General features: G+C 36.0%; 1 protein-coding gene across 5 annotated transcripts in view; it reads left to right on the top strand.

The window, feature by feature from the left end:
- Window positions 1–25,135, top strand: part of LOC150097613 (papilin-like) — a 1,184,257-nt gene that overhangs the window by 1,132,968 nt on the left and 26,154 nt on the right. For 4 of the 5 annotated variants that reach the window (XM_090407770.1, XM_090407771.1, XM_090407773.1 and 1 more), the window contains one exon: window positions 11,343–11,927. The exons of the other annotated variant lie outside the window; for it this stretch is intronic. In XM_090407770.1, the coding sequence (XP_090263896.1) occupies window positions 11,343–11,927 (585 nt within the window). The remainder of the gene's footprint in view (window positions 1–11,342; window positions 11,928–25,135) is intronic. 5 annotated transcript variants of the gene reach the window in all.

Below are 25,135 nucleotides of genomic sequence, written 5' to 3' on the forward strand. Positions count from 1 at the left end.
ATCAGTGTGAGCAATGCGCTTGCATTTCCTAACAAAGTTTCTGTATGTCCGGTTTGTAACTAGTCGTTTTTAATTTAAGGCACGATTCCAAGTTGACATCGGTAATTTAGCTCCTCAATTTATGTTTAATGAAATTTATGTTAGAAAACGATTCTTTTCAAATAGACCCGAAGATACTGAGAACACCAAATGCAAATTTTTTCAGCTCATGATATGAGTCCGGAAGACTATTCCAAGTATTGAAAATCATTGAGTTTGCCTTCTGTAGTTCTTTTATAGCAGTCTGCTTGCACTGTGAAATCAGGCTGCATTTTTCTTTTTCCTGTTCTTCTATTTCATTACCAAATGTACAAATTTGTTCAAACCAGTTTTAACTTATGGATCTGAGAGCTGGGTCAGAAGTAAAACACTTGACCAAAGACTAGAGACCGCAGATATGAGAGTCCTGAGAAAGATTAGAGGCATGAACAGATGGCATCAATGGCAATATCATATTAAAAATGAGGATATTAGGAAAGAACTTGACATTGTCAGCATCCAGGAATGCATTAGCAGAGCTAATCTCAGGTGCTATGGTCACTTAAATAGAATGGGAGAGGAAAGATTAGCAAAACAAGTGTTCTCTGCCAGGTTGGCAGGAAAACGATCCAGAGGAAGACTAAGATATAGGTGGATTGATAGGGTACAAAGTGCCTTAGATGATAGAAATATAAGATCTGATAATGTTGGAGTCTTGACAAGTAACAGACTGATTTGGAGGAAAATTGTAGATAGGAAGTTAGTAATGATGTAATTTTTTCATGTAGTACGGTCATATCCTGTACACCCCTTGAGGCTACATAGCAGAAATTTGATGATGATGATGTACAAATTTGGAGCTCCATAAGTCTTTGCTTGTCAAGTCTTATGGAGATTGTCCAGCGATTGTATTTCAAAATTAGCCGTGTCAATATCAAACGGAGAAAAATTTTATTCCTTCACATTGGCATTAAGAGGATTTGATTATTTCTGAAACCTTTGAAGAAAAGATTCTCTCATGTTTAAAACTGCTGTCTTGAAATAATCTTTGTTAATGAGGGCATTGTTTTCTCGGCAATATTGGGACAAGTTTCGGAAATGAACTAAAGTTCCCCTCTCTAAATCTTCAGCGAAGAGAATCAATTTCTTTTCAAATGAAATAACTTCCTCTAGCATTGAAAAAGCAGTATTTCCCTTGCCTTATCATTTATGATTGAGCTGATTCAGTTGTGATGTAACATCCACCATAAAGTACAATTTTTGCAACCACTGATCTTCTGTTAATTCTGGATATTGAACATCCTTGTTGTCGAGGAATAATTTATTGAAAGGTTATTTTTCTTGGTTAGAGTATAATAAATTTAGTTTAATCCTTTATCCAAGTGTGAGCAAACAAAGTTTGCACCTGAAAGTATCTTCAGGACTGGGGGTAAGGTGGTACAACACCAGGGAAACTCGTTGCAAGGAGTATTGGGAGCTTGCTCCACCTTTGCAATGAGTTGTCCTGGTGTTGTACCACCTTACCCCAGTCCTGAAGATACTTTCAGGCGCAAACTTTGTTTGCTCACACTTGGATAAAGGATTAAACAAAATTTATTATACTCTAACCAAGTGAAAAATAAACTTGCAACATCTTTCTCTAAATCCAGCGTAATTTACTAAAAAAGGGTGGCACACCATTTGGCAACTCCTATAGGTGGAGATGATCTGCTAATGCTTCTGCCTGGTATCTCCACTTGGGCCTGACTCCCACTGAAGAGACCTCAATAAAGGTCGAAACTAGTCTGGGTAGTGGCACTTCCCTTAATGCATAACATTAGACATATACGCAAGGAGATGTGTTTTGCATTATAGGAGATACTGAGATAGGAGTATTGGGAGCTTGCTCCACCTTTGCAACGAGTTGCCCTGGTGTTGTACCACCTTACCCCAGTCCTGAAGATATTTTCAGGCACAAACTTTGTTTGCTCACACTTGGATAAAGGATTAAACTAAAAGAGGAATAGTTTAATTTCATTTATGCAAGATGCAAAATGCTTTAACATGTCACCTCTGGAAAGCCATCGAACCCTGTTGTACTGTTGTACTAAGTGAAAATGGTTAAGTCCCCTTGTTATAATGGTGTTGATAATCTTAATTACCAATTCCATAATTTTACCAATTTCTTCTGTAAATTCTGTGAACAAAGTGCTTCCTGGTGGAGTATACAATGGAAAGTAATCACCTCATGATTAATTTTTCCTTTTAAAATTGAAACAGAACCCTTTTTTGCTCCCATCATACTTTTTGCACCATCGGTTGCAATTGACACAAATTTATTGAGTGGGATATGATTTTTTCCATGCATTCAAGGACGGCATTTGGCCCTTGAGTGGAATGGAAAGTGCCTTAGACGATAGAAATATAAGATCTGATAATGTTGGAGTCTTGACAAGTAACAGACTGATTTGGAGGAAAATTGTAGATAGGAAGTTAGTAATGATGTAATTTTTTCATGTAGTACTGTCATATCCTGTACGCCCCTTGAGGGTACATGGCAGGAATTTGATGATGATGATGAAAAAGAAAATAAAAATAACTAAGTGATTATTCAAAATAATAAATGACAATAATTTGAAAATATAATAAAAATAAATCTCACCAGTAATACGTTTTATTGTAACAGTTGCACGTGAAAAAAAACATGTCGCGATAAATCACCACCGTCAACGTATTTAAATATATTAAAACCAATATTATATATATATTTAAAATAATTGCCTTTATAATAATAATAATAATTGCCAGGTTGCCTTTATCACCTTAATGCAGTTTCTGTATGCACCCAGCCAAAAGAGAATACTAAGTTGCAAAAACAGCAAAGTGACATGGACTCTGCTTTCATTTCACCATTGCCAACGTTGCCTTGCCCAGTAGAGAGTGCCTGTGCGTTCACTTATTAGTCACTTTTTCCCTCTACAAATGACCTCAGATGTCGAGGCACCCTAAAACCTAATCCTAATTAGTCACTTTGTTTGGCTGCCCTGCCTACCATGTGCTCAACCATCCCCTCCATGCTCGCTTTCCCCTCCCTGACATCATGCATCTTAGTGCCACAAAGTTTTGCGAGACCCATAAAACAAATGAAATCAACCATTATGTGAATAAAATCCTTTAAAATTTTTATAAATGGAACGATGATAGTTTTATTTTCATTTTCACTTCAGAGCCACATGTAGCTCGCGAGCCACAGTTTGCCAACCCCTGGTCTAGATGGTTCAAAAAACAGTTTGCCAAAGGTGGAGAGAGAGAGGTCTACCCATGGCAGTACCTTCAACTTGTCTAAAGATCTTGTTTTTTCAGCTGAAATATCCTGATTGTATAACAAATTGAAAAATCTTTGCAATATCAGGAGGAATATCATCAATATAGTAAATTAATAGTGTCAGATAATGGAATGTTGGTAGAGAGGGAAACAATATCAAAGCTGACTAACAAATCTGACTCTTGTATTTGAATATTCTTGAATTTTTCAAGAAAATGTGTGGAATTCTTGATGAATGATCTGTATTGTCCAGTGTGGGCAGTTAATAAACGTGACAGAAATTTAGCAATTCTATAGGTGAGAGAGTCAATACAATTCACAATGGGTCTTACTGGATAACCTTCTTTATGAATGTTTGGGAGGCCATATAAATGAGTTCTTCCATTACCGCTTTGTAGTAATGGATAAAACTGACTATGAGAGAAAAATAGACTGCCTTTTACAGGATGCCTCCACCTATCAAGAAATAACCCTATAAAAATGCAAATCAAACAATTAAATCAGTTGCTTGATGAAGTTATTAGCTGGGATCAAAATACCGTGGGCAAGTTGCACACTCATTTTGGAAGAACTGGAATGCTCCCTATGACAATAGATTAATGGTCTGTTGGGCTTCAGAAAAGAGGAGACACGATAGAAGCATTTAAGTTATTAAAGGGGTTTTATAGGATTAGCACTGAAGACTTTTTTTTTTTTTTTTCAATACATGGCAAGAAGGGAGAGAAAAAGGGGAGGTCACCTGTGGAAGTTGGAAGTTGCGTACGAGTGTGGTTAGCAAGTGTGTTAGGACTAATGTTTTGCTTGGAGGAGGCGAAAGGGTGGAATGGTGCCAGAGGTGGTTGTGAGTGCTTCATCAGTTAATGAGTTTAAGGAGAGATATGATAGGTATTGTGTGAATAATGGATCTCCCACAGTGAGTCTTCTGACTCCATGGTGATACCTGTATAATAATAATAATGCAATGCACACTTCCTTTCAGACATGCATACAATATGGGAAGGAACACTATTGAGACCAGTTTTAACTTCAATAAAAGTTGAAACCTTTGTTGAAGTCTCATCAGTGGAAGCTACTTATATATGAAAAATATATTACTTCTGCATTTGTTCTTTCCAACTGATTAGACCTTAATAAAGGTTAAAGCTAGTCTGGGTAGTGATCCTTCTCATAATCCATAGCAATATACAGTACTTGGTATACTGAGATGTTTCAAGAGCTTTTGATAGATTTCCACAAGACAAGCTGGTAACTAAATTGAAATTCATGCCATTGGATAAGACTAGTTAGGTAACTGGCTGTCAGATAGGTACCAGCAGCTTGTTTATAGAGGAATGATATCTCAAAAGAGGAACGTCACTAGCTGAGTACACCAGGGATGTCTGTCTTAGTGCCATCATTGTTTTAATGTATATTAATCATATTGGAACAGGCTCAATTGGGGATATGCAGTTGTTTGCTTATGATACAAAGTTGAGAATTATGAGGAGTAGGACAGACATCGTGACTTTCCAGGAGGATCTTAACAGACTGTAAGTGGGCAAGTGAATGGGGCTCTCAGTTTGGTATTCCAAACTGAAAGTCTGTACATTTCTTACAAACCATGGTGCACTGAATGCTATTCTTAAACATTTGTTTTGGATTGCAGTTTGCTAATGTTTGCATCTGCTGAATAATTTACATAGGTGAGCAATACATCACTACTGACCTGATCATTTTTTTTTCTATAGGAGCAGTTTAAGTTCCATGCTTAGCCAGTTGTGATGGTTCAGCAAGGGTGTAGCTTCTCTATTGCCCTATTTGCTATTGAGAAAATGTGATCGATATGAGTCATGAAGTGAAACCTTTATGTAATTATACCAATAAGTATTTGGGCACTGGTTGCCATGGAATGGGGATCTGAACATGCCCACTTTGCCCTCCAGGGACACTCGTTTTCTTGTGAATAGCACTGCAGAGCTCTTGTTTTCATTAACATCAGTTTGCTATTTCTTGAACCATTATTCTAGTTCTGAGATTTTTGCAATTTTTTGGTTGCAAATCTAGGTCACAGGGAGTGGACCATTATTGCAGTATTGTCTACATATAGGACCACTGTGATGATAACTGTGCATGAGATGTCAGCCACACAGATGGAAAAGAGCAGAGATGATAACAGGGACCCCTATGGGATACCTGATGTAATTTGGTGTTCAAATAATCTAATTCTCTGTAGCTTCACTCTATATTTGTGATCATTGAGGTATGATTAAGTTTGACCAGTCCTGGTTTGAATTTGGCTTATAGAAATTTGAAACAAAACTCATTGTGCCATATTTTGTCAAATGCTTTGGCAATGTCCAGGAAGATTCCATCTGTGTGCTGCTTCAAGTTGAACCCTACATTGATGTTTTCCACAACACTGAGAACTTGTTCTGTAGAATGGTTCTTTCAGTATCTCAGTTGTTCATCAAGGATGACATTTAATTCTTTAGTGATTTTCTGCAGTCTTATTAGTATTACCCTCTCATCTATTTTTCCTAGGCAAGAAACAGTCTAACTGGGCAGTAGTTTTGGTGAAGGGCGTGCTGCTTTTCCTGGTTTTGAGATTACATCAGCTACTTTCCATTGTGCAAGGAAGTAATAATATCTTAATATTGCATTAATAACAACAAAATGTGTAATTATGGCTTTATGCAGTAGGCATTGGAGGATTTTGTTAGAAGTACCATCTGATATTTGAGCTTTTCTGTTTTGATATTTGTGATGATTTCATATACCACAGCAAGGAATATCAGTTGGATGTGCATTTAGCAATGTACTTAAGTGTGTACTTTGCTTATGAAGTCTATATCCACATGGATGTAGTTTGGATAACACTGCTTCTCTAGACAGTTGGCAAAAGCTTCAACTTTGATTACATTACAGTAAACCACCATGGGTTGGTGGGAGGGTTTATGTCTGTACATAGAGCTTGGTCATTTTCCAGAACATTTGATCCTCTGTGTTTAAAGACTGAAATTTTGTCTCTCACTATTGATTTTGATAGTTTTTAAGTGCATATTGAACTTCCTTTGCAGTCCTGAATAACTTGCCGATGTTCTGGGACCAGCATTCTATGGTATTGGCACCTGCCTCCATTCGTTTTTATGGATCAGATTTTTAATCTCCTCTGAAAGTCGGTCAAAGTTTGTTCATGGCACATGGTAGTTTATAATGCAGTTGTTATCTGCTTTTCCAAACTTGAAACTGAGTCAACAATTTTTTCCTTTGAGTCAATGGTTGGAACTGGGCCAACAGATTTGTATACAATGGTCATTAGTTTTTATCCAGTTAATGATTGGGACTTGATCTGGAATATATTCACATTGTGAGCCCAGTTGGAGTAAAACTTGGTTGTGGTCAGAGCTGAGTTCATGCATTGCACTTATTTTCTATTTTGATGCACAGTATATTGTAGTACTGCTGCTATGTCCAGGACATCAAGAAGTCCTGCCACATTATAATACATGGGTTCTGGAGGTCCTATAATCATTGTGTGACTGATAGAAGCAAAGTCCTTGATGTATCTAATTTTGATTTGTAGTTTTCTGGTTCCAGGCTGTGTGCTTGGCATTCAGGTCTTCTGCTACTAGCTGCTTTGTTTTTGTCTAGAATTTTATATAATAATAGTAATTATTTGTTTGGATAGTTACATATAGGGTATATTTTCAAGAGACTCACCTTTGATTTCTGTACTGGAAGTAACAGGATTTACAATTTCATTGTATTCTATATCAAGCTTAACAATGACTGTACCGTCACCCTAGGCATTGAACCTGTCATTGCAGTATAAAACCAAGTTCCTGAGCCTTGGATTGTCAGCTGTGCTAAGGGTCTTTTCATTTACAAGAATTACCTCAGCACTATATCATGTTATAAATTCTTGTAGACTGTTGTCATTCTAGAACACAATCTGTAGAGAGAGTTGGGCCATCCGCATTTGTTAACCATCAACTAGTGCTGTAAGGATTGTTTGTGTATGTCTCACAAACTTGTTTGTGGAGTCCTGACTGGGATTTGCTTTGTTGAACTTAATTAAGATTTTACCAGCATGACTGCTACAATTGCAGCTTTGGTTGGGCATAGGGTTTGGCTTTTTCTTCTGGTTTTAAAGCCACCACCTCTGAGGTGCATTCATGGGTGTTTGTTGGGCCATTCAGTAGTTATCAGCAGTTGATGTGGGTGCTTATGCAATTGTTATTGGGGCTCTTTGGTTTTCTTTTGCTGATTTTTGGGTGGCCAAGTATTGTTTGGCCACCATAGGAGGAAGAAGAATAAACCATCTAAAGTTTGTTGAAGATATTGATCTTCTATTGGAAAACAAATCAAATCTTCAGGAAATCATCATAAAATTAGCTTATAATCTTAAAATATACCTAAAAATCAAAAATAATGACAGATATCAGCACTTCCTTCTTTGAAAAACTCCTACGTGAAGATATACCCATAGAAGAAGTTGATCAATTTAAATATCTAGGCAATATCTTTAATAAAGATGGCACATCAAGACAGGATATTAGAACAAAAATTGCAAAAGCAACAACAGCACTCCAAAAATTAAAACCACTATGGACAGATACAAGCATACAATTACAAACACATTATGCTTTATTGACACACTAGTTAATTCAGTACTGCTATAAAGAAGTGAAACTTGGACCCTCCTAAAAGAAGATGAAAATAGGTTGCTAGTATTTGAAATGAGCTGTTATAGATGACACCAAAAGATACCATACACTGATCACACCACAAAAATTTGAAGAAGATAAAGAATCAGTTCCCTTACCATTCCAAGAGATAACATCATAACTAAGATTCGAAGGAAACAACATATGTGGCTTGGTCATATCAGATCAAATGGTCTGTCAATTAAAATTCTTGAAGGACTTATTCCAGGAACTCAGAAAAGAGGCAGACCTAGAATAAACTGGACAGACAATATAAAAAATTGGACAGGTGCTTCACTTACAGAACTGAAAGCAAAGTATGAATCAAAGACTGAGGGGGAAGATTTCTGTGAGGAATATTTTTAATATCTACTCTACAGTCCTTTGTAGACTATGGGACGAAGAAGTGTTGCTTGCATCACTTGTGATGCAAGGATGTGGCTTGCCACAGTTGGTATATTTAGCTGGTTCTATTTTTGATTTTTTGCAGGAAGCAGTTGTGCAGTTTTGTTGGTGTTTAATGCAGTGGAAATTGGTTTTGCAGCAGCATTGCTAGTCACCACATTTTTGAAATAATGGCATTGTCTGGTTGATACCTTCCATTGTAATGGTTCTGGTTTTATAGCTAGGTTGCAAAAAGTTTTCAGATTGTAAATCTCTTGGTATTATTTGCTGATTTCCTCAAGAACAAGAGGTCATATTTCCATGTACATGTAGCCAAAAGGTGTTACACCTTATTATAAAATACTCTTGATTAGAGATAGATGTTGAAAGTTTTTCCACTTGGTTATATTATAAATTAAAGATGCCAATAAATTATATTCTACATTACTTCAACCTTGCTATCACTTCCAGGTCTGGCTCCCACTGATGAGACCTCAATAAAGGTTGAAATGTCTGGGTAGTCACCCTTCCTATAATGCATAGCATTATATATATCATTAACACGTTCGCTGACACGCTCCTCGGGCATAGTTTGTTCCCGCATGCCAAGCGCTTTCGTGTCTTCAAGGTCACTACGAGTAATCTCATAGCCGGCTTATCAGACAGAATTTTGTTTCATATGCCAACTACGAGTAATCTCGTATCATCCCCTACCTATATATTACATGCGCTGACGACTGTATTTATTCGTCTAGTCTCTAAAAACCTCCAGTTTCGCCATGACCAGTAAAAGAAAACTTACTGATAAAGAATTAGAAGCTTACGCTAATATGAGCGATGATGAATTTAATGAATTCATCATCACAAATGGAAGGATAAGAGGAAAGTTCTTTCCATTTCGAATATGCACAAATTTGAAATGGTTGAAGCGAAAAATCGGAATGGTAAAATTCAATTAAAACCAAATATCATTAGGGACTATAATTTGGGTATGTCAGGTATCGATCTTTCTGATCAAATGCTTTCTTATTATTCTGCCTTACAAAAGATAATTAGATGGCCAAAGAAATTGGCAATATGCATTTTTGATATATACATTCAAAATGAGCATAAATTTTATAATATAATTATTGGAAACGAAATGACTGGGTTAAAATTTAGTGATCAATTTATCTCAGTTTTTGTTGGAATCTATGAGCTTACAGCATCACAGAATATCAGCAGGATTCGGGATCTTCATTATTTGGGAATGTTACCACCTACAGAAAAAAAGAAATCGCCCGACAAAGCCATGCCGGGTATGTACACGAAACAAACAACAATGCGAAACACGTTATTATTGTCCTGTTTGCCAGGAAAAACCACCACTGTGCTTGGAAAATTGTTTTAAAGTGTATCATTTGTAATTTGAATAAATTGGTTATTATTTTTATTGATTTTATTAGTTTTAATTTGATTTACAAATTACAGGTTAACTCGTGCTTGGCATAGGAGATCGGTAATCGACATACGAGTATATTCGTAGTTGGCTTCTGAGGCACATATATAACATACTATATTTTAGCTGAAATTATTTCCCTTCTACCAAGCCTCCAGACATGCTCTCTGCTTTATTCACAAGCGAAGAGTCCAAATTAAGGTACTTATACTTAACTCATGCTTGGTATAGGAGGTCGGTAATCGACATACAAGTATATTCGTAGTTGGCTTGTGAGGCTCATATGCCAACTACGAGTATACTCGCAGTTGGCAGTGAACGTGTTAAGAATATCTGCTTTGCATTATGAGATACTAAGGCAAATGATGTGAAGTCATTAGCCTCTATATATGAGTTGCCCAGTCATGAAGTTACTTCATGTGCAAACTTTCTTTGCTACACTTGGATAAAATATTAAACCAAGAATATAATTTTTTTGTATCTTTAACTTATATAACCAAGTGGAAAAGCTTTCACTTCCTCTAATTATTTCCAAAATATTATTATTATTATTACCTGACATCTCCAAGGAGTCCAAAGACTCATCGAGGGAGGGCACCTACTCTAGAACTCTCCGTCTCCACCACTCAATCCACAACTGCAGCAAATCACATCATCTACACCAACGCCATCTACTGCCCACCACCACCATTAGTATTTTCACAGACAATCACAAACATCCATGCCCATGGCAGGATATTATTATTATGATTATTATGTGACACCTCCAAGGAGTCCAAAGACTCATCGAGGGAGAGTGTGCCAACAGCATCGAACGATTTTTCCCTTCCAACTACTAACTGCGCTCAAACTTGCTTAACTTTTTGCTGAGCCATTAGTAGCAGAGGCTCTACCAATTGGCCAACCTTTGCTGATATACTACTAATGCTTGGATTGTTTGGGGTAAATACCATTAACAAATACCATTTTGGCAAACTAACAAGAACTCATAGCCAAAGTTTATAACTATTCCTTCCTGTGAGTTGACTTTTGTTATTGTAGATGTGTGAATAATTGCATGATCCATCACAGTATATCTCTGCTGGTATAAAATAGCATGTATTATAATATACAATTTTATTATTGGGTGCATGTCTAATTTGGCATTTTTAACAAATTTAGAAAAATTTGCATGTTTAATTTTAATTTGACAGTGTTAACAATAACAAACAACTGTGAATTTAGATATTTATATAAGGTTTTGTGTACATATGTGACTGCATGAGGCACTAAAGAATCCTAAAAACTGCTTGAATTAGCATTGCTTAAATTGTAATTTTAACAATATGTTTGTGGATTTGTAATGTTATGCTATTATAACATTTATCACTTGGTGTAATTCTGAAACTAACATTGTTACTAACTTTGAACTAAATAATTTACATTAACTGAAATTTATGGTTTGCATGAACCACTGTGTATTGTAAATGTGTGCATGTTGTATATTTAATGTGTTTGTCCATCTGTCTTTTAGTTCCAGTAAGAATTCTTCCAAGTCCTCAAGTAATAATGGCACAGCTTGGACAACCATGCATGCTGTATTGTTATGTTATTGGATTTCCAAAACCAGTAGTAACGTGGTGGCGAGGACCTACCATGCTACCACTTGCAAGTGCTCGTTATCAACAGTTTTCCAATTATTCCATATTAATTCGATCTGTTACATATCAAGATCATGGGACTTACACCTGCCAAGCATATAATGGCATCGGACCTGTAGTTTTAAGGGAAGTTACTGTTGTGCTTCCCTTTGATAAAACTAAATTAATCCCTCTTATATTCAGATATTCAAAGATCAGAGGAAAGCCTATACAAAGAGGAAAAATTAGTTATTTTATTTTTAAACCATGGCAAAAAATAATACTTACTAGAAAAATCAGACACGCATCTTTGATAAGAAATAATACTAATGTTGGATATACTATATTACATCATGAAGCAGCTGATGATAATCACTATATCTTTAGTCACATACCATCAAGCAATGAGAATTCCAAGTTTGTCTTAAATAAGAGCTATGCTATTATACATCCATCAGATCCCAGGATTTCTTCAATAGGTAATAACTCTTTAAGTCTGATTTCCAGTATGATTATATATTTTTACTATTATTATTTTTTATAATAATGTGTAGAATGCATTTTCTTTTACACAAAGAGTTAAGACATCTACTTTTAAAAATAAGTGACATAAACATTGAAGAAAAGAATCAAAAGGCTTAACTTGGTATTATTATTTTTTTTTTATGAACATAAAATTGTTTTAACAAGATCCCATAACTGTTGATTACATTTTGAAATTCTATAAAATTGAAAAGCTCAGTCTCACAGTTACAGTATTAATATGCATATCATGCTCACTCTTATTCAATAAGTATCCACTTCTCTCTCTCTCTCTCTCTCTCTCTCTCTCGCTCAACTCTTTTTGAAAAATTATCTGTTGTTTTCTGCATGCAAAGTAAACTGTCAAAGATGTCCTTTCCTTGCTTTCTCTCTCTCTCTCTCTCTCTCTCTCTTTCATACCATATTATTTAATGAGCTTGTTACTAATGCTAACAGGCTCATACTAATGAGCCTGTAAGCCTTGGATATATCAACCAGCAATAAGCATGAAATCATTTGGTTGGAAAAATTCTCTAGGAGTTAACACATCATGAATAAGTTGAAGTGCAGTGTCTACACCTCTCTACAGAAGATAAGCTGTGGTGCAAGACACTAACAAACAGAATTATTTCAATGGATTATTATTTTAGTTTTCTCAATTATCAACCTATATCTCTTACCTTGTTCATTTAACTTCAGCACTGGTGTCTAGCTTACTAAGTCCTTACTGCACACTCTATCTCCCCCAATCTCAATTTCAGCTATCTTGAATAAACATCCATGAAATTAAGCAAAGCAAAATTGATTGAATGTCAAAAAAAAAACACCTACAAACCTCCTAATTCTTCCATTCCATTTCATAAAATATATGTGATCATAGTACCAATTCCTCTGATTGTATTTCTGTTTTCAAACTGGGAGGGAAAAGAAATATCACAATCCATTGAAATTTCCATATTGTTCAATGTAAACTTGAAATAGTATAAAATGCCACTTGTAGCTTCTGGTGAATGATATTTGAACTCCAGACATCGTTCACCATTCCAGTGTACTTTTTCCAATTTCTTGTAGCATGCAGTATGAGAATGATATCAGGCATCATAGAAAGGTTCAAAATCTCTTCTATAACAGACTAAACCTAAGGAATGCTTTAGGAGATCTCCAAGTTACCTAGCAAATTATCATATCGCCACCATTCTACTACATGTGTCTGTATTGAGTCAATAGTAGTAGTAGTGGGAAGCACTGCAAAAGCAAGGAGTTGAGTGAAATTCTTCATGCATATTGTATCCTCATCAATGCCCATAGGTCCAATGTAGTTTCATTATTATTTGCCAATCCCTTTATGTGTACTGCCAGGTGACTCAACTTTTGTAAACTTTTTCCACTCCTTTACATCACATACCCGATCTCATCTTGGCACTCCTCATCTCTTTACCTTCAATTCTATTGACCATCTGCTGTCATCTATCCTGCAGTTATGCCAGGTTAAATCTCCTAATTATTTTCTGCATTAGATTCTCTTTGCAGTTTATTTTTCTATACAGCTCTTCATTCATTACCATTTGCATCCACCCATTTCAGTAGAATCTTTCTACAGCACATTCTTTCAAATGTCAATATTTGCTTCATAGGAGTCCATGATCATTACCCATGTCTAATATTCACAGAGAGTGCTTGTGAATATGCATCTTTTTAGTACTCTCAGCTTTGTGTCAAGGCTCATTATTTTACTTTACTTTTCCATATCATATCAACTTCCTGTAGGCTTATTTCTGTTTATGTTATCTGACATCCTGTCTTCTTTTTTACAGAGTAAATCGTACATCATGTTGCTCCCTAGGTATGTGGAGCTCCTAACCTCTTTCAGTTCACTGACCTTAATTTGCATTACAGCAATCCCTCGATTAGAGCACCTAATGCGTTCTTTAAAACAGGCGCATTAATCGAAAACGCACTAATCGAATATAATAATCTATGAGAAAAAGTATAATTCGTTCCTCAAATTTCTTTTTTGAACCTTAATTTTTTTATAAAAGAATTAAGGTATGTCTCAGGGCCTAGTTAAAAGAAAACCATGAAGCTGAAAGACAATAAAACATATTCAGAATATAAATTTTATTATTCTACTTCTTAACAAAGAATTGAGCTAACGTAGTTTTCCAGGCATTTTGGTTTCTTTTTTTTTCCATAAAAACTGACGGGTATGGCCCTATTGCCTCTTCTACTCTTCCACAAATTTTACTGCTTCTCTCTTCATCAGGGTCAGCCTCAAAGCATTGCTGCTTAAAAATTTCAATTGTATGAAAAATATTTTCAAATTGTTTCTGTACAATCTCTTTTGGCTGACTATCAGTGGTTAAATTTTCTTCATATTCTTTGGGATCTTCCCAGTGGTGAGCTATAAGGGGCTCGCGTGAGCCCTTTGTTAAATTTTTCTCAAATTTGCAAGCCCCTTGTTCTTGTTTAATAATCTTGTAGAACTAGAAAATACCACCGCAGAATGTATACATGCTACTATAATTGCAACTTTAAATTCATATGGATTTTCTGATAACTATTTAATAAATCATCTCATTGCATTTTGTTCTGATGGAGCTAGTGTAATGTTAGGAAACAAATCAGGTGTTGCAATCACACTTCTACAAAAATTTCCCAACGCTGTGATTTGGCATTGCGCTCATCTTTTACACTTAGCATTAGACGATTTGATAAAAAAACATTAATAAAATAAATCATTTTGAAAAATTTCTGGATAAATTATATGCTTTTGATCATCAATCACCAAAAAATCGACGAGAATTAAATACGATTGCAAAAGACCTTGGTATTGAAATTTTAAAGATCGGTCGTGTGTTTGGACCACAATGGGCAGTTTACGAATGGCTCTTGCTGTGTGGAGAAATTACCCAGCTTTATGCAAGCATTTTGCATTGAACGATAAATATAAGGGCTTTTTAAACCGACTTCTCAATTTGGAATTTTTAAAAGATCTAGCATTAATGATTAATATCCTACAGGAATTATCATATCTGTCAGAAGCTCTACAAAGTCACAATATAAGTATTATAAGGGTTAAGTTAGCCCCCCCCCCCACTTTTTTTTTTTTTTTTTGCTCAACAATGCAAGCCCTTTGTTAAAATTTCCATAGCTCACCACTGGATCTTCCCACTGTGCATCTAAATTTAGCAGGTCGGAATCACTCAATTCTTCAGAATGAGATTTAATTAACTCTTGGACGTTATCATTGAAGAGGAGAAAGAAATGAAGGATGTACGAATCGGTTGCCAACTTAAGATGCATATATAGCGCACTAATCGAATTTGGGTATCGAAAAAAAATGACGCACTAATCGAGGGATTACTGTATCCTCTTCTATCTAACTATCACTATTTTAGTTTTCTTCAATTATCAACTTATATATATATATATATCCCTTACCTTGTTCATTTAACTTCAGCACTGGTGTCTAGCTTGCTAACAGTCCTTACTACACACTCTATCCCCCTCTCAATTTCAGCTATCTTGAATAAACATCTATTAAATTAAGCAAAGCAAAATTGATTGAATGTCAAAAAAAAAAAAATTACAAACCTCCTAATTCTTCCATTCCATTTCATAATAAATATATACCAATTTCCTAGTACCAATTTTTCTGATGTGTATTTCTGTTTTCAAACTGGGAGGGGAAAAAAACTTCCAAAGAGAAATCCAGTTGTCATCTTCTTTTATATTTATTTCTATTGCTTTTTTTTTTCAATTACATACCTTTTCTGACTATTTCTCTTTCAAAGGTAGCATTTTTGTATGTTTGCTTTGATGTGTTTTTTCATGTCAAAAAGAGGGTGCTTAAGAGTTGAAGCTGTATAACTGAGAGGAGACCTCCACATAGTCTTTTAAGGAATGCAGAGAACCAACCAGGACTTCTGATCTAATATCCAGTCCTCACCTTCTTGTGATGCACCCTGTTAGGTATCTACCTGGACATTGAATGAAAGGATGGGCTGGCAATTTGGGATTTAGCTGACCAAATTGTATTTTTATTGGCTTAACCATAATGCAAAATGATATTACAACATGAAAGAATTTCATGCTGATTGGGGCTTTGGCAAGTTAAATAAGCCCCCCCCCCCCCCATTGTTTTTGTCAGGGAACCTGGGCAAACAATGCAAAATTAGCTATTGGAACAAATCCTGGAACACATTGCAATTCAACAACAACAACAGAGTTCAAGATTGGTATTATCAACATAAGAAGCATCAATGGAAAAGAAATGGAACTAGCAGAAGAACTAGATGAGTACCAGATCAACATAATAGGTATGGCTGAAACAAAGAAGACAAAAATAGGTGAGATCTTTCTAGTAAAAATACAAAATGTTATATTCAATACAATAGTGTTCAACACTAAATATGAGGATAATCTTGAATGGGAGAAAATATCAAATAGAGTGATGTAGGTAAATAATAGAATGGGGATGTGGAGAGTGAGGCTTATTTGTGCCTATTGTCCTACAGAAGATTCTACCAAAAAATGGAGGAATTTTTCAAAGCATTAGAGAAGGCAGATGACACAAAGAAAAAGTTGGGAAAGCAAAGATAATAATAATGCTAAGTACCTGTTAGATTTTTGCTCATCACATGGACTAGTTATTATTAATACCATGTTCCAACATAAAAATTTGCACAAATTCACATGGAGAGAAGATGCAAGGAATAAAAAAAAAGTCTCATCAACTACATTATTGTTGACAATGATGTTTTTCTGCTGGTTCAGGAGAGTATGCAGAGGATTTGAAATTGGAAGTGACCACCATAATTAGTTTTGGGATAAAATTGAATTTCATATTCAAAAGAAAGGCATGTAAGAACATTTTGAAACAAATCAAACTTGAGCAGATATTAGAAGTAAATCACAGACTCAAATAACCATTATTCAAGAAAAAATGAAAGAGACCGAAAACAAGAACCAAACCTTGTTGATGCACTAGCAAACTCCGAAGAAAACATTGACTCAGCTAGAGAGACATGTGGTGAGGTAATCTGCAAGGAAATAAAATCAGAACTCAGAGGAATCAGGAAATTAAAGAGGGAGTCAAGGAAAAAAAGAACGCATATTGAAAGTTGTGACAAGTTAGCATATGATCTTAGAGAATACACAGAAAAATGTAAGAAAGTGAAGCACTGTGTAAAACTAACAAAAGTCATCGGAAGACTTTGGTAAGAACATGGAAAATAAATATCAGCAAGGTGCCAAAGATTCTGAAGGCTATTGAAAAAAAAGCTAAGAAATGGTAGAAAGAGTGAAAAAAAAAATTACAGTGGAACTACATCAAATGCATCTCTACAGTCTTGTTATCATAAGGTTTTCTTGTGTTGGGGTTCTGCTATCATGGTGATGGACCTCCTTTTTTAGTCTGAATTACAGTACACATACAGTTTGGCATAGATTCAACAAGGTGTTGGATTGCATCTATGTCTACAACATAGGCGTTTACCAGACAGTCCTGTAACTGGCTCAGAGTTGACAGAAGCAGACTTTGTTCCCATATCTGTTTGGTGAATGCCCTTCCACCCTGGGATCCAAGGTGGAAGTCACTGTCATGCTTGCTGAACCACCTGAACAATTCTTGCATGATGGACAATAGTATTGCCCTTCATGTCATTTTCTGGATAAAAAGTCAACACTGAAGGATGGACTTGAACAATATTCAAATATTCCTTGGAGGAGACCAGGCCTTCTAACAATCTTTGGGGACCGGTTCCATATGAATATGCCTTACATGATGACACCACCTCAAGAACCTTGAGTTGTGTTTACAAGACAAGCTGAGTTCATTTCTTCATGAGACTCCTGCAAACTCTCTGCCTACCATCAGTACAGAACAAGTTGTACCATGACTTGATGGACCACAACTTTTACCAGTCTTCCAGTATCCAGTCACAGTGTTTTTGACACCACTTTAGACACACACTTTCTGGTTCTTCACAGAAATTAGTGGTTTCTTTATAAGCATGAGACTGCCAGTACCAATCATCTTTAATCTCCCCTGTGCATAGTTTGATTTGAGATATAGGTCGGGAACAGCCTTCATTAAACCCCTCGGTCAACTGCTACACACAGGAAGTCCTATTTGTCCATACAAATGTTCTCAGACAATGACAATATCTTTTCTGACAGACTGCCTTAGGACCATAGTTACACCTCTTAGACAAGCAATGTAGGTTATTTTTCCAGTGATTTAACACCCAAGATAAACCAGTCAGCTCTGCTGTTTTCAAAATCATGGCTCCAGCTAGACAGGCACACAAAATAAGCCCTTTATAAAACTCAAAGATCCTTAGTCCCCACCCGTTGTGATCGGTACTACTGATGATTACTGACCAGCAGAGCAGCATTCTTAAATAGTTGCCTAGAACAAGTGGTGATGCACATGTCTAAGTATTTTGCATATATATATGCAAAATACTTGGTATTTTTGGTATAAAAATAATGTGTGTGTGTGTGTGTCTATATATATATATAGACACACACACACACGCTGCATAGATGACATTTATGTATAATTGCATAAAGGTTTCTAATTCAGTAGTTGGTATGTGTATGGGCGAAGTGTTACACGTCTTAACTTGGGCTGTCTTTCCTTCACAGTTTACCATAAACCTACACAAAGATTCATATCATGATTATTATTATTATTATTATTACGGGCAACTCCAAGGAGTCCTTAGACTCATCGAGGGAGGCCCTAAACATCATTGGTGGATCATCATCATCAGTATCTTCAAACATAAAGTCCTAACAATTTGTTCTGATGAGCAGGCACTAAAGAAGGAATATGAAATTATTAGCCAAACTTTTATAAAGAATGGCTACAACAACAAAAAATGTTAACAAGATCCTCCAGGTTAATGCTTTAAAGGTAAAAAGATTACAAAAATGCCATAGCCATACAATACATGAGGGAAGTATTTGAAAAAATAGAACATTACATAAATACAATATTAAGACAATTTCATACCTCCTATAAAATTAAAAAGTTCACTTAGCTGATCAAAATATCCCCTTCCTTACCTTGCCCACTTGGGGATTTACAAAATCACATGCACCTACAACTTATCATACAGAGGGGAAACAGAGTGCACCATTCCAACAAGACAAATGCCACATTAAATTCCTTCACTATGAAAACACAGGCCTGTCAGACCATGCACTCCAGAGATGTCATAGAATGAACTGGAACGGCACCAAGTCGCTAAAACCTGGTTTGAAAGAAAATTCAAGAAAGCTTGTTAGATGCTGATCCATCATCCTAATCCCAATAAGAATGATAGATTAGTAATGCCAAGAATTTGGAAGACCTGTCTGCAACCTATTGGTAGAACCCCCCCCCCCCCAACACAAGAATACCTTGATAACAGGACTGTAGAGATGCATTTAATATAGCTCCACTGTATTTTTTTAATCATCTGTGTATTATTATATATTATATTTATTATATATACATTTTATTTTAATTAACTTTTTTTTCACCAGAGGTCAGGCTAGCATAAATGATTAACAAAGCAATTAGATTTATCTTACTTTTGTGTAGTGTCATGTTCTCATGACCTTGATACAGAGGGCAAAACGTAGAGTGTAATTTTCTTAACTGTAAGTAAAGTAATTGCTCTAACACGTGTTTCTGTCTCCATAAATTCTACACAATGAATGCTGACCATAATCTTGAAAGTAAGAGAGTATTAGGATGTCAGCTGGCATGGTTGGTTGCATGATTTAGGGTAATCTGCTCTCCAACCAGCAGGATGCAGATTTGAATCCTGTCAATGACATGAATGTTTGTCAATATCATTAGGCAGTAGATGAATTTCACTACCTAGTGGGAGAATGTTACCATGCATTCAAGGCCTGAAGCAGCTAAAAGTTCTGTGTTTGGTCTCTAGAATGTACTTTCTGGACTATGTAAAAACTTTTAAAAAATACAAAAAATATATAAAATTAATAAAAATAGAAAGGATGCAAATCAGTAATTGACCATGTTTTCGCAAATTTTAAATTAGCAGAGTTAATTTTAGACATAAGAGCATATTGAGGGTTTGAATTAAACTGTGATCATTATATAGTATCAGCAAAAATTCGATTTAAACCAAAGTGGCTAAAAATACATAAAAAGTTGAAAATTCTTACCGACCAAGCTACAAAATTTCTTCGTTACAGGATCCCCAAGTAAGACAACACTATCAAAAATGCACAAACTTAAAAACAGAAACCACACATGAATCAAGTAACATAGAAGATGAATGGGAAAATTTGAAACAAATTCTCACAAAAGCAGCACAGAAACCTTAGGAATAAAGTGCACATGGATTAGAAAAAGAGGACTATGAGACTGGAAAAAAGAAATAGAAAATATAATAAAAAAAAAAAAAAAAAGGACAGTTAGCAGAATAAATTTAGTTTAATCCTTTATCCAAGTGTGAGCAAACAAAGTTTGTGCCTGAAAGTATCTTCAGGACTGGGGTAAGGTGGTGCCACACCAGGGCGACTCCTTGCAAAGGTGGAGCAAGCTACTATCACTCCTATCTCAGTATCTCCCATAATGCAAAACACATCTCCTTGCAGATATGTCTAATGTTATGCATTAAGGGAAGGACCACTACCCAGACTAGTTTCGACCTTTATTGAGGTGTCTTCAGTGGGAGCCAGGCCCAAGTGGAGGTACCAGCCAGAAGTATTAGCAAGGTCATCTCTACCTATAGGAGTTGCCAAATGGTGTGCCACCTTTTTAATAAATTACTCTGGATTTAGAGAAAGATGTTGAAAGTTTATTTTTCACTTGGTTTGAATATAATAAATTTTCGACTAGTTTCAACCTTTATTGAGGTCTCTTCAGTAGGAGCCAGGCCCTGAAGTGGCGATACCAGGTAGAAGCAATAGTGAGGTTATCTTTACAGATAGCGAAAACATCATCAATGCATCTAAGCCAGACTTGGGGTTTTAAAGGAGAGGAATCTAGAGCAATACTCAAAATATTCCATATAAAAGTTAGCAATGGGGGGGGGGGGATAATGGTGAGTCATGGCTGTGCCTTCTTTTTGTAGGTAGAAAGCGTTTTGCTACACAAAATAACCAGAATGTAATACATGTGGAAAGAGTGCTGTGATATCTGGAGGGAATTTGTCCTGTAAAAGAAGGATTGTCATTGATTGGGACATTCGTAAAGAGGGCAGAGACGTCAAAACTGACTAATAAATCATCTTTTTTCCAATGTAATATCTTTGATTACGTTTATAAAGTGTTGTGTGTTTCTGATATAGGAGGGGGGAAAGGCCTACCAACTCCTTGAGTGTTGACGCTAATTTTTTCTTGGCTAGGTAATAATTCGGGCTGTTTATACCTTTGACTATCAGCTGGAGTGGTGTGTTTTGCTTGTGTATCTTTCAGTGGCGGCCAGTGAAATTTTGAGTGGGGGTGCTGCCTATACAAAATTTTAAAAAAATAATTATTTTTTAAAATTTTGTATAGGCAGCAACTCCACTTAAAATTTCACCGGCCGCCACTGGTATCTTTGTTAGACCATAAATTCTCGTAGAACAAGCATAGTGAGGAAGTAATTTTTTGACTGTATCTTTGGACCATGTAGTAACTGATTTAAGTAGCTTCTCTGTTTTCTTTTTCATTCTATTTGTTGGGTCGCAGTTAATAAGTTGATATGTATTGTTATCCGAGACTAGCAGATTCATTTTTTTCTAAATATGTTGTTCAATTTAGAATAATGGTGTCATTGCCTTTATCGACTCTAGATTACGATGACCAGATTTGATTTTAGTGATTAGTAGCACTTCTTTTTAAGAGAAGTGATTAATAACATTTCTTTTAGTTACACTAAAAGAAAGAATTGTACAACAGCTGTAGTACCTTACGGGGAAGGTCTGAAAAGTTCTCGGCCTAACAGTGAAAAAGCAAATTTATAATTTCAAAATTATTTTTATTTTTCAACACAGTCTCCCTTAAGACTAATATTTATTCCAGTGATGCTTCTGAGCCATTATCCTTTCCCTGTAGTGGTTCTCAGTAAGATCTGCAAAATACCCATGTACAGTTGCAATCACCTCTTGATTCGAAGAAAAACACTGACCAGCAAGGAAGAGTTTTAGTTTTGGGAAGAGATAAAAGTCAGAGGGAGCCAAATCTGGGGAATAGGGTGGATGTTCCAACAATTCATGGTGCAGATCCCTTAATTTTCCCATTACTGAAACACCTTTGTGGACAGGTGCATTGTCCTGATGAAAGATTTTTTTTTTCTTCTGCAAACCGGGTCTTTTCTCACGAATTTTTTCACCTAGTCTGGTTAAAAGATCGGAATAATATTCTCTGGTTATTATGTTACCCTATTCAAGATAATTAATAAACAAAATGCCTTTAGCATCCCAAAACATCAATGCCATGACCTTTCCTGCTGATGGAACCAACTTGTTCTTCTTTGGCACTGAACAACTGGCTTTTGTCAGCTGTTTGGATTCTGGTGAATCCAAGTCTCATCCATAGTGATAAATCGACACACAAAATCAGTTATTCTTGTTAAAATGCTCCAAGCATTCAGAGATTTTCATGTGAGTGCGTTTTTGATCAGCTGTGAGAAAGCATGGCATTCATCTTGCGCAAAGCTTTTTCATTTGCAATTCTTCATGCAAAATAATCCTACACGTTTTTTCGAAATACCTATAGTCTCAGCAATTTCATGCACTCTGACTCGCCGGTCATCCAATACCATATCGTGCACTTGATCAATGATTTGTGATGTTGTTAAACTTTTTGGATGTCCTTCAAGTGGATCATCTTCAAGGCTGGTATGACCACATTTAAACTCGGCAGCAGCCCATTTCTTAATTGTTGAAAACGAAGGAGAAGAGTGCCCATAAACTTTTACGAACTTAGAATGAATTTCTTTTGGCATTAAACCTTCTTTTACAAAGCATTTTATAAACACATGATACTCAATTTTATCCATTTCAAGGGATACAGACAACACTTTTGCTTCAGACAGCTGTATAAAACAAACTACTTGATAGAATGACTTGCAATCTGGGTGAAAAGTGTGTTTTTGGCAAAAGGCTACAGAAACTTATAGCCAAAACCTGAAACCATTACTAAGAGCCTGAGAAGAAACATGATCAATTGATTCTTTAAGTTATCCTCATTTTGCATGAGCGACAGTAAATATAGTGAAATCATCAACATATAGAGAACTGCTTACAGTGGGAAAAATCTGTTCAGTGATTGAATTAACTTTGGCAACAAAGAGTGTCACACTTAAGACAGAGCATTTGGGAACACTCTCCTTTTGATGATATAACTGAGATAGCATACATGCACCTGGAAGACTCAGCAAGTTTTTAACAAACACAGGAAGGTATTCTCTGAGACCTAGGTTATAAAGGTCTTTAGTATGTCATATCTCCAGGTTGTGTCATAAACATTTTCCATGTTAAAGAACACAGGGACAGCTGTTAGTGTGGAAATGACAAAGGTGGTTTGTTTGCCTCAACATACAGACAAGGAATAGGTGATGTGCATAATGCTTCAGTTGAAATTCTAGAATGGCAAATAGGGTCTAACTATTGCAGTGTATTCTCCCAGGCAGAAGTATAGACTTTGGACCTATAGTCAAGTTTTGATTTTATCAATGCCCTGTACAAATGAAGTAAATCTGTCAGCACCTCAGAAGATGAAACATAAGGTGTATAGAATGTTCATTGCTTTATGCCACTCGTTTCATAACTGATGTATGTAAGGGAGGAAATTGAGTTTACTATCAAATATCAGTCTCAAGTAATTGGCTTCCAGTACAGCTGAGATTAGTGATTGTCCTGGTCAGAGTCCTGGGTCAGGATCAAGACCACATCTGCAGTAGAAGTGCATACAAACTGTCTTCTGCTGTGAAAATATGGACTCATTGGCAAGTGCCTATTTTGAGAGATGGATTTCTGCAACTGTCCTCCTATGACCTTCACATTACACAAATGACAGAAGATTGTTGTAAAGTCATTCACAAATAGCATATTACTTACTTACTGATAGAGGAAGTTGTTTTGTTATCGAGTTGACCTTGATTGCAAAAAGCATGACACTCAAAACAGAACCTTCAGGGAATCCCTCTTCGTGGTTATAGAGGTGGGAGAGGTCAGCTCCCACTCTGACTCGAAAGATTCAGTTAGATAAGAAGTTTTGGATAAGAAGAGGAAGATTCCTTCTGAGACCAAAATTTTGTTAGTCATTCAGTATTCCAAATCTCCAAACAGTATTGTATGCTTTTTCCATGTTGAAGCAAACTAATACCAGATGCTTGTGTTTTAGGAAGGCATCTCTAATAGATAATTCCAGCTGGAATAGATGATCAGTAGTAGAATGATATTTTCAGAAGCCAGTTTGTGTTCTGGAAAAAAAGATGAGAGAGATTTTTTTTCTCCAGAATCTTGCACAAAACACTGGCCAGAGCAATTGGATGATTATTATTTCTCTGGCTTAGGAAAGGCAACTATAATTGCTTTTCGCCAGGTATCCAGAAATATGCTCTTACAGAAAATTCTGCTGTAAAGTTGCAACTGATCCATGGATGATGACAGATGTTTCACCATCTTGTAACAGATATGTCATTCAACAGCAGTTGAACAACATTTAAGCAAAGTAGTGTTTTCATTTCTTCTTTGGTAAATAGCCCAGTGCAATTTGTGCAATTTGAAGAAAACTGGATGTCATTTTTCTGCTTTCCTTTTTTGGGCAAGAAACTCAGGGGATAAAATGTTGCAATGTTTCTGCAAAACTCTCCCTGAGCATGTCAACAACTGTGTAACCATTATGTTCTAGAACAGAGAGTTGGTGGGTGGTATACTTGCCTTTTATTTATCAGATTTTTTTTTTTCTCCATACCTTTTTGCTGTTGGTGGATCTTGATATAGAATAAAGTATATTGGATCCAGGATTTCTTCTGGTTCTGATGACAGATGTATCGTGCTCAGGCTCAAGCACATTTGAAAGCAGTTAGGTTTGTTGCAATGTATCTGCAGAAACTCCAAGCTTTCTTCTGGACTTTTTGACTCCTGTGCAATAGTCATGACTTAGGAAAATGTGGGAACCAACTAGATGTTTAGGAATTGCAGTTATG

Source organism: Typopeltis vanoorti, chromosome 17 (genome assembly GCF_054136105.1).
Source record: "Typopeltis vanoorti isolate ZY-2024b chromosome 17, IOZ_Tvanoo_1.0, whole genome shotgun sequence".
NCBI classification, from domain to species: domain Eukaryota; kingdom Metazoa; phylum Arthropoda; class Arachnida; order Uropygi; family Thelyphonidae; genus Typopeltis; species Typopeltis vanoorti.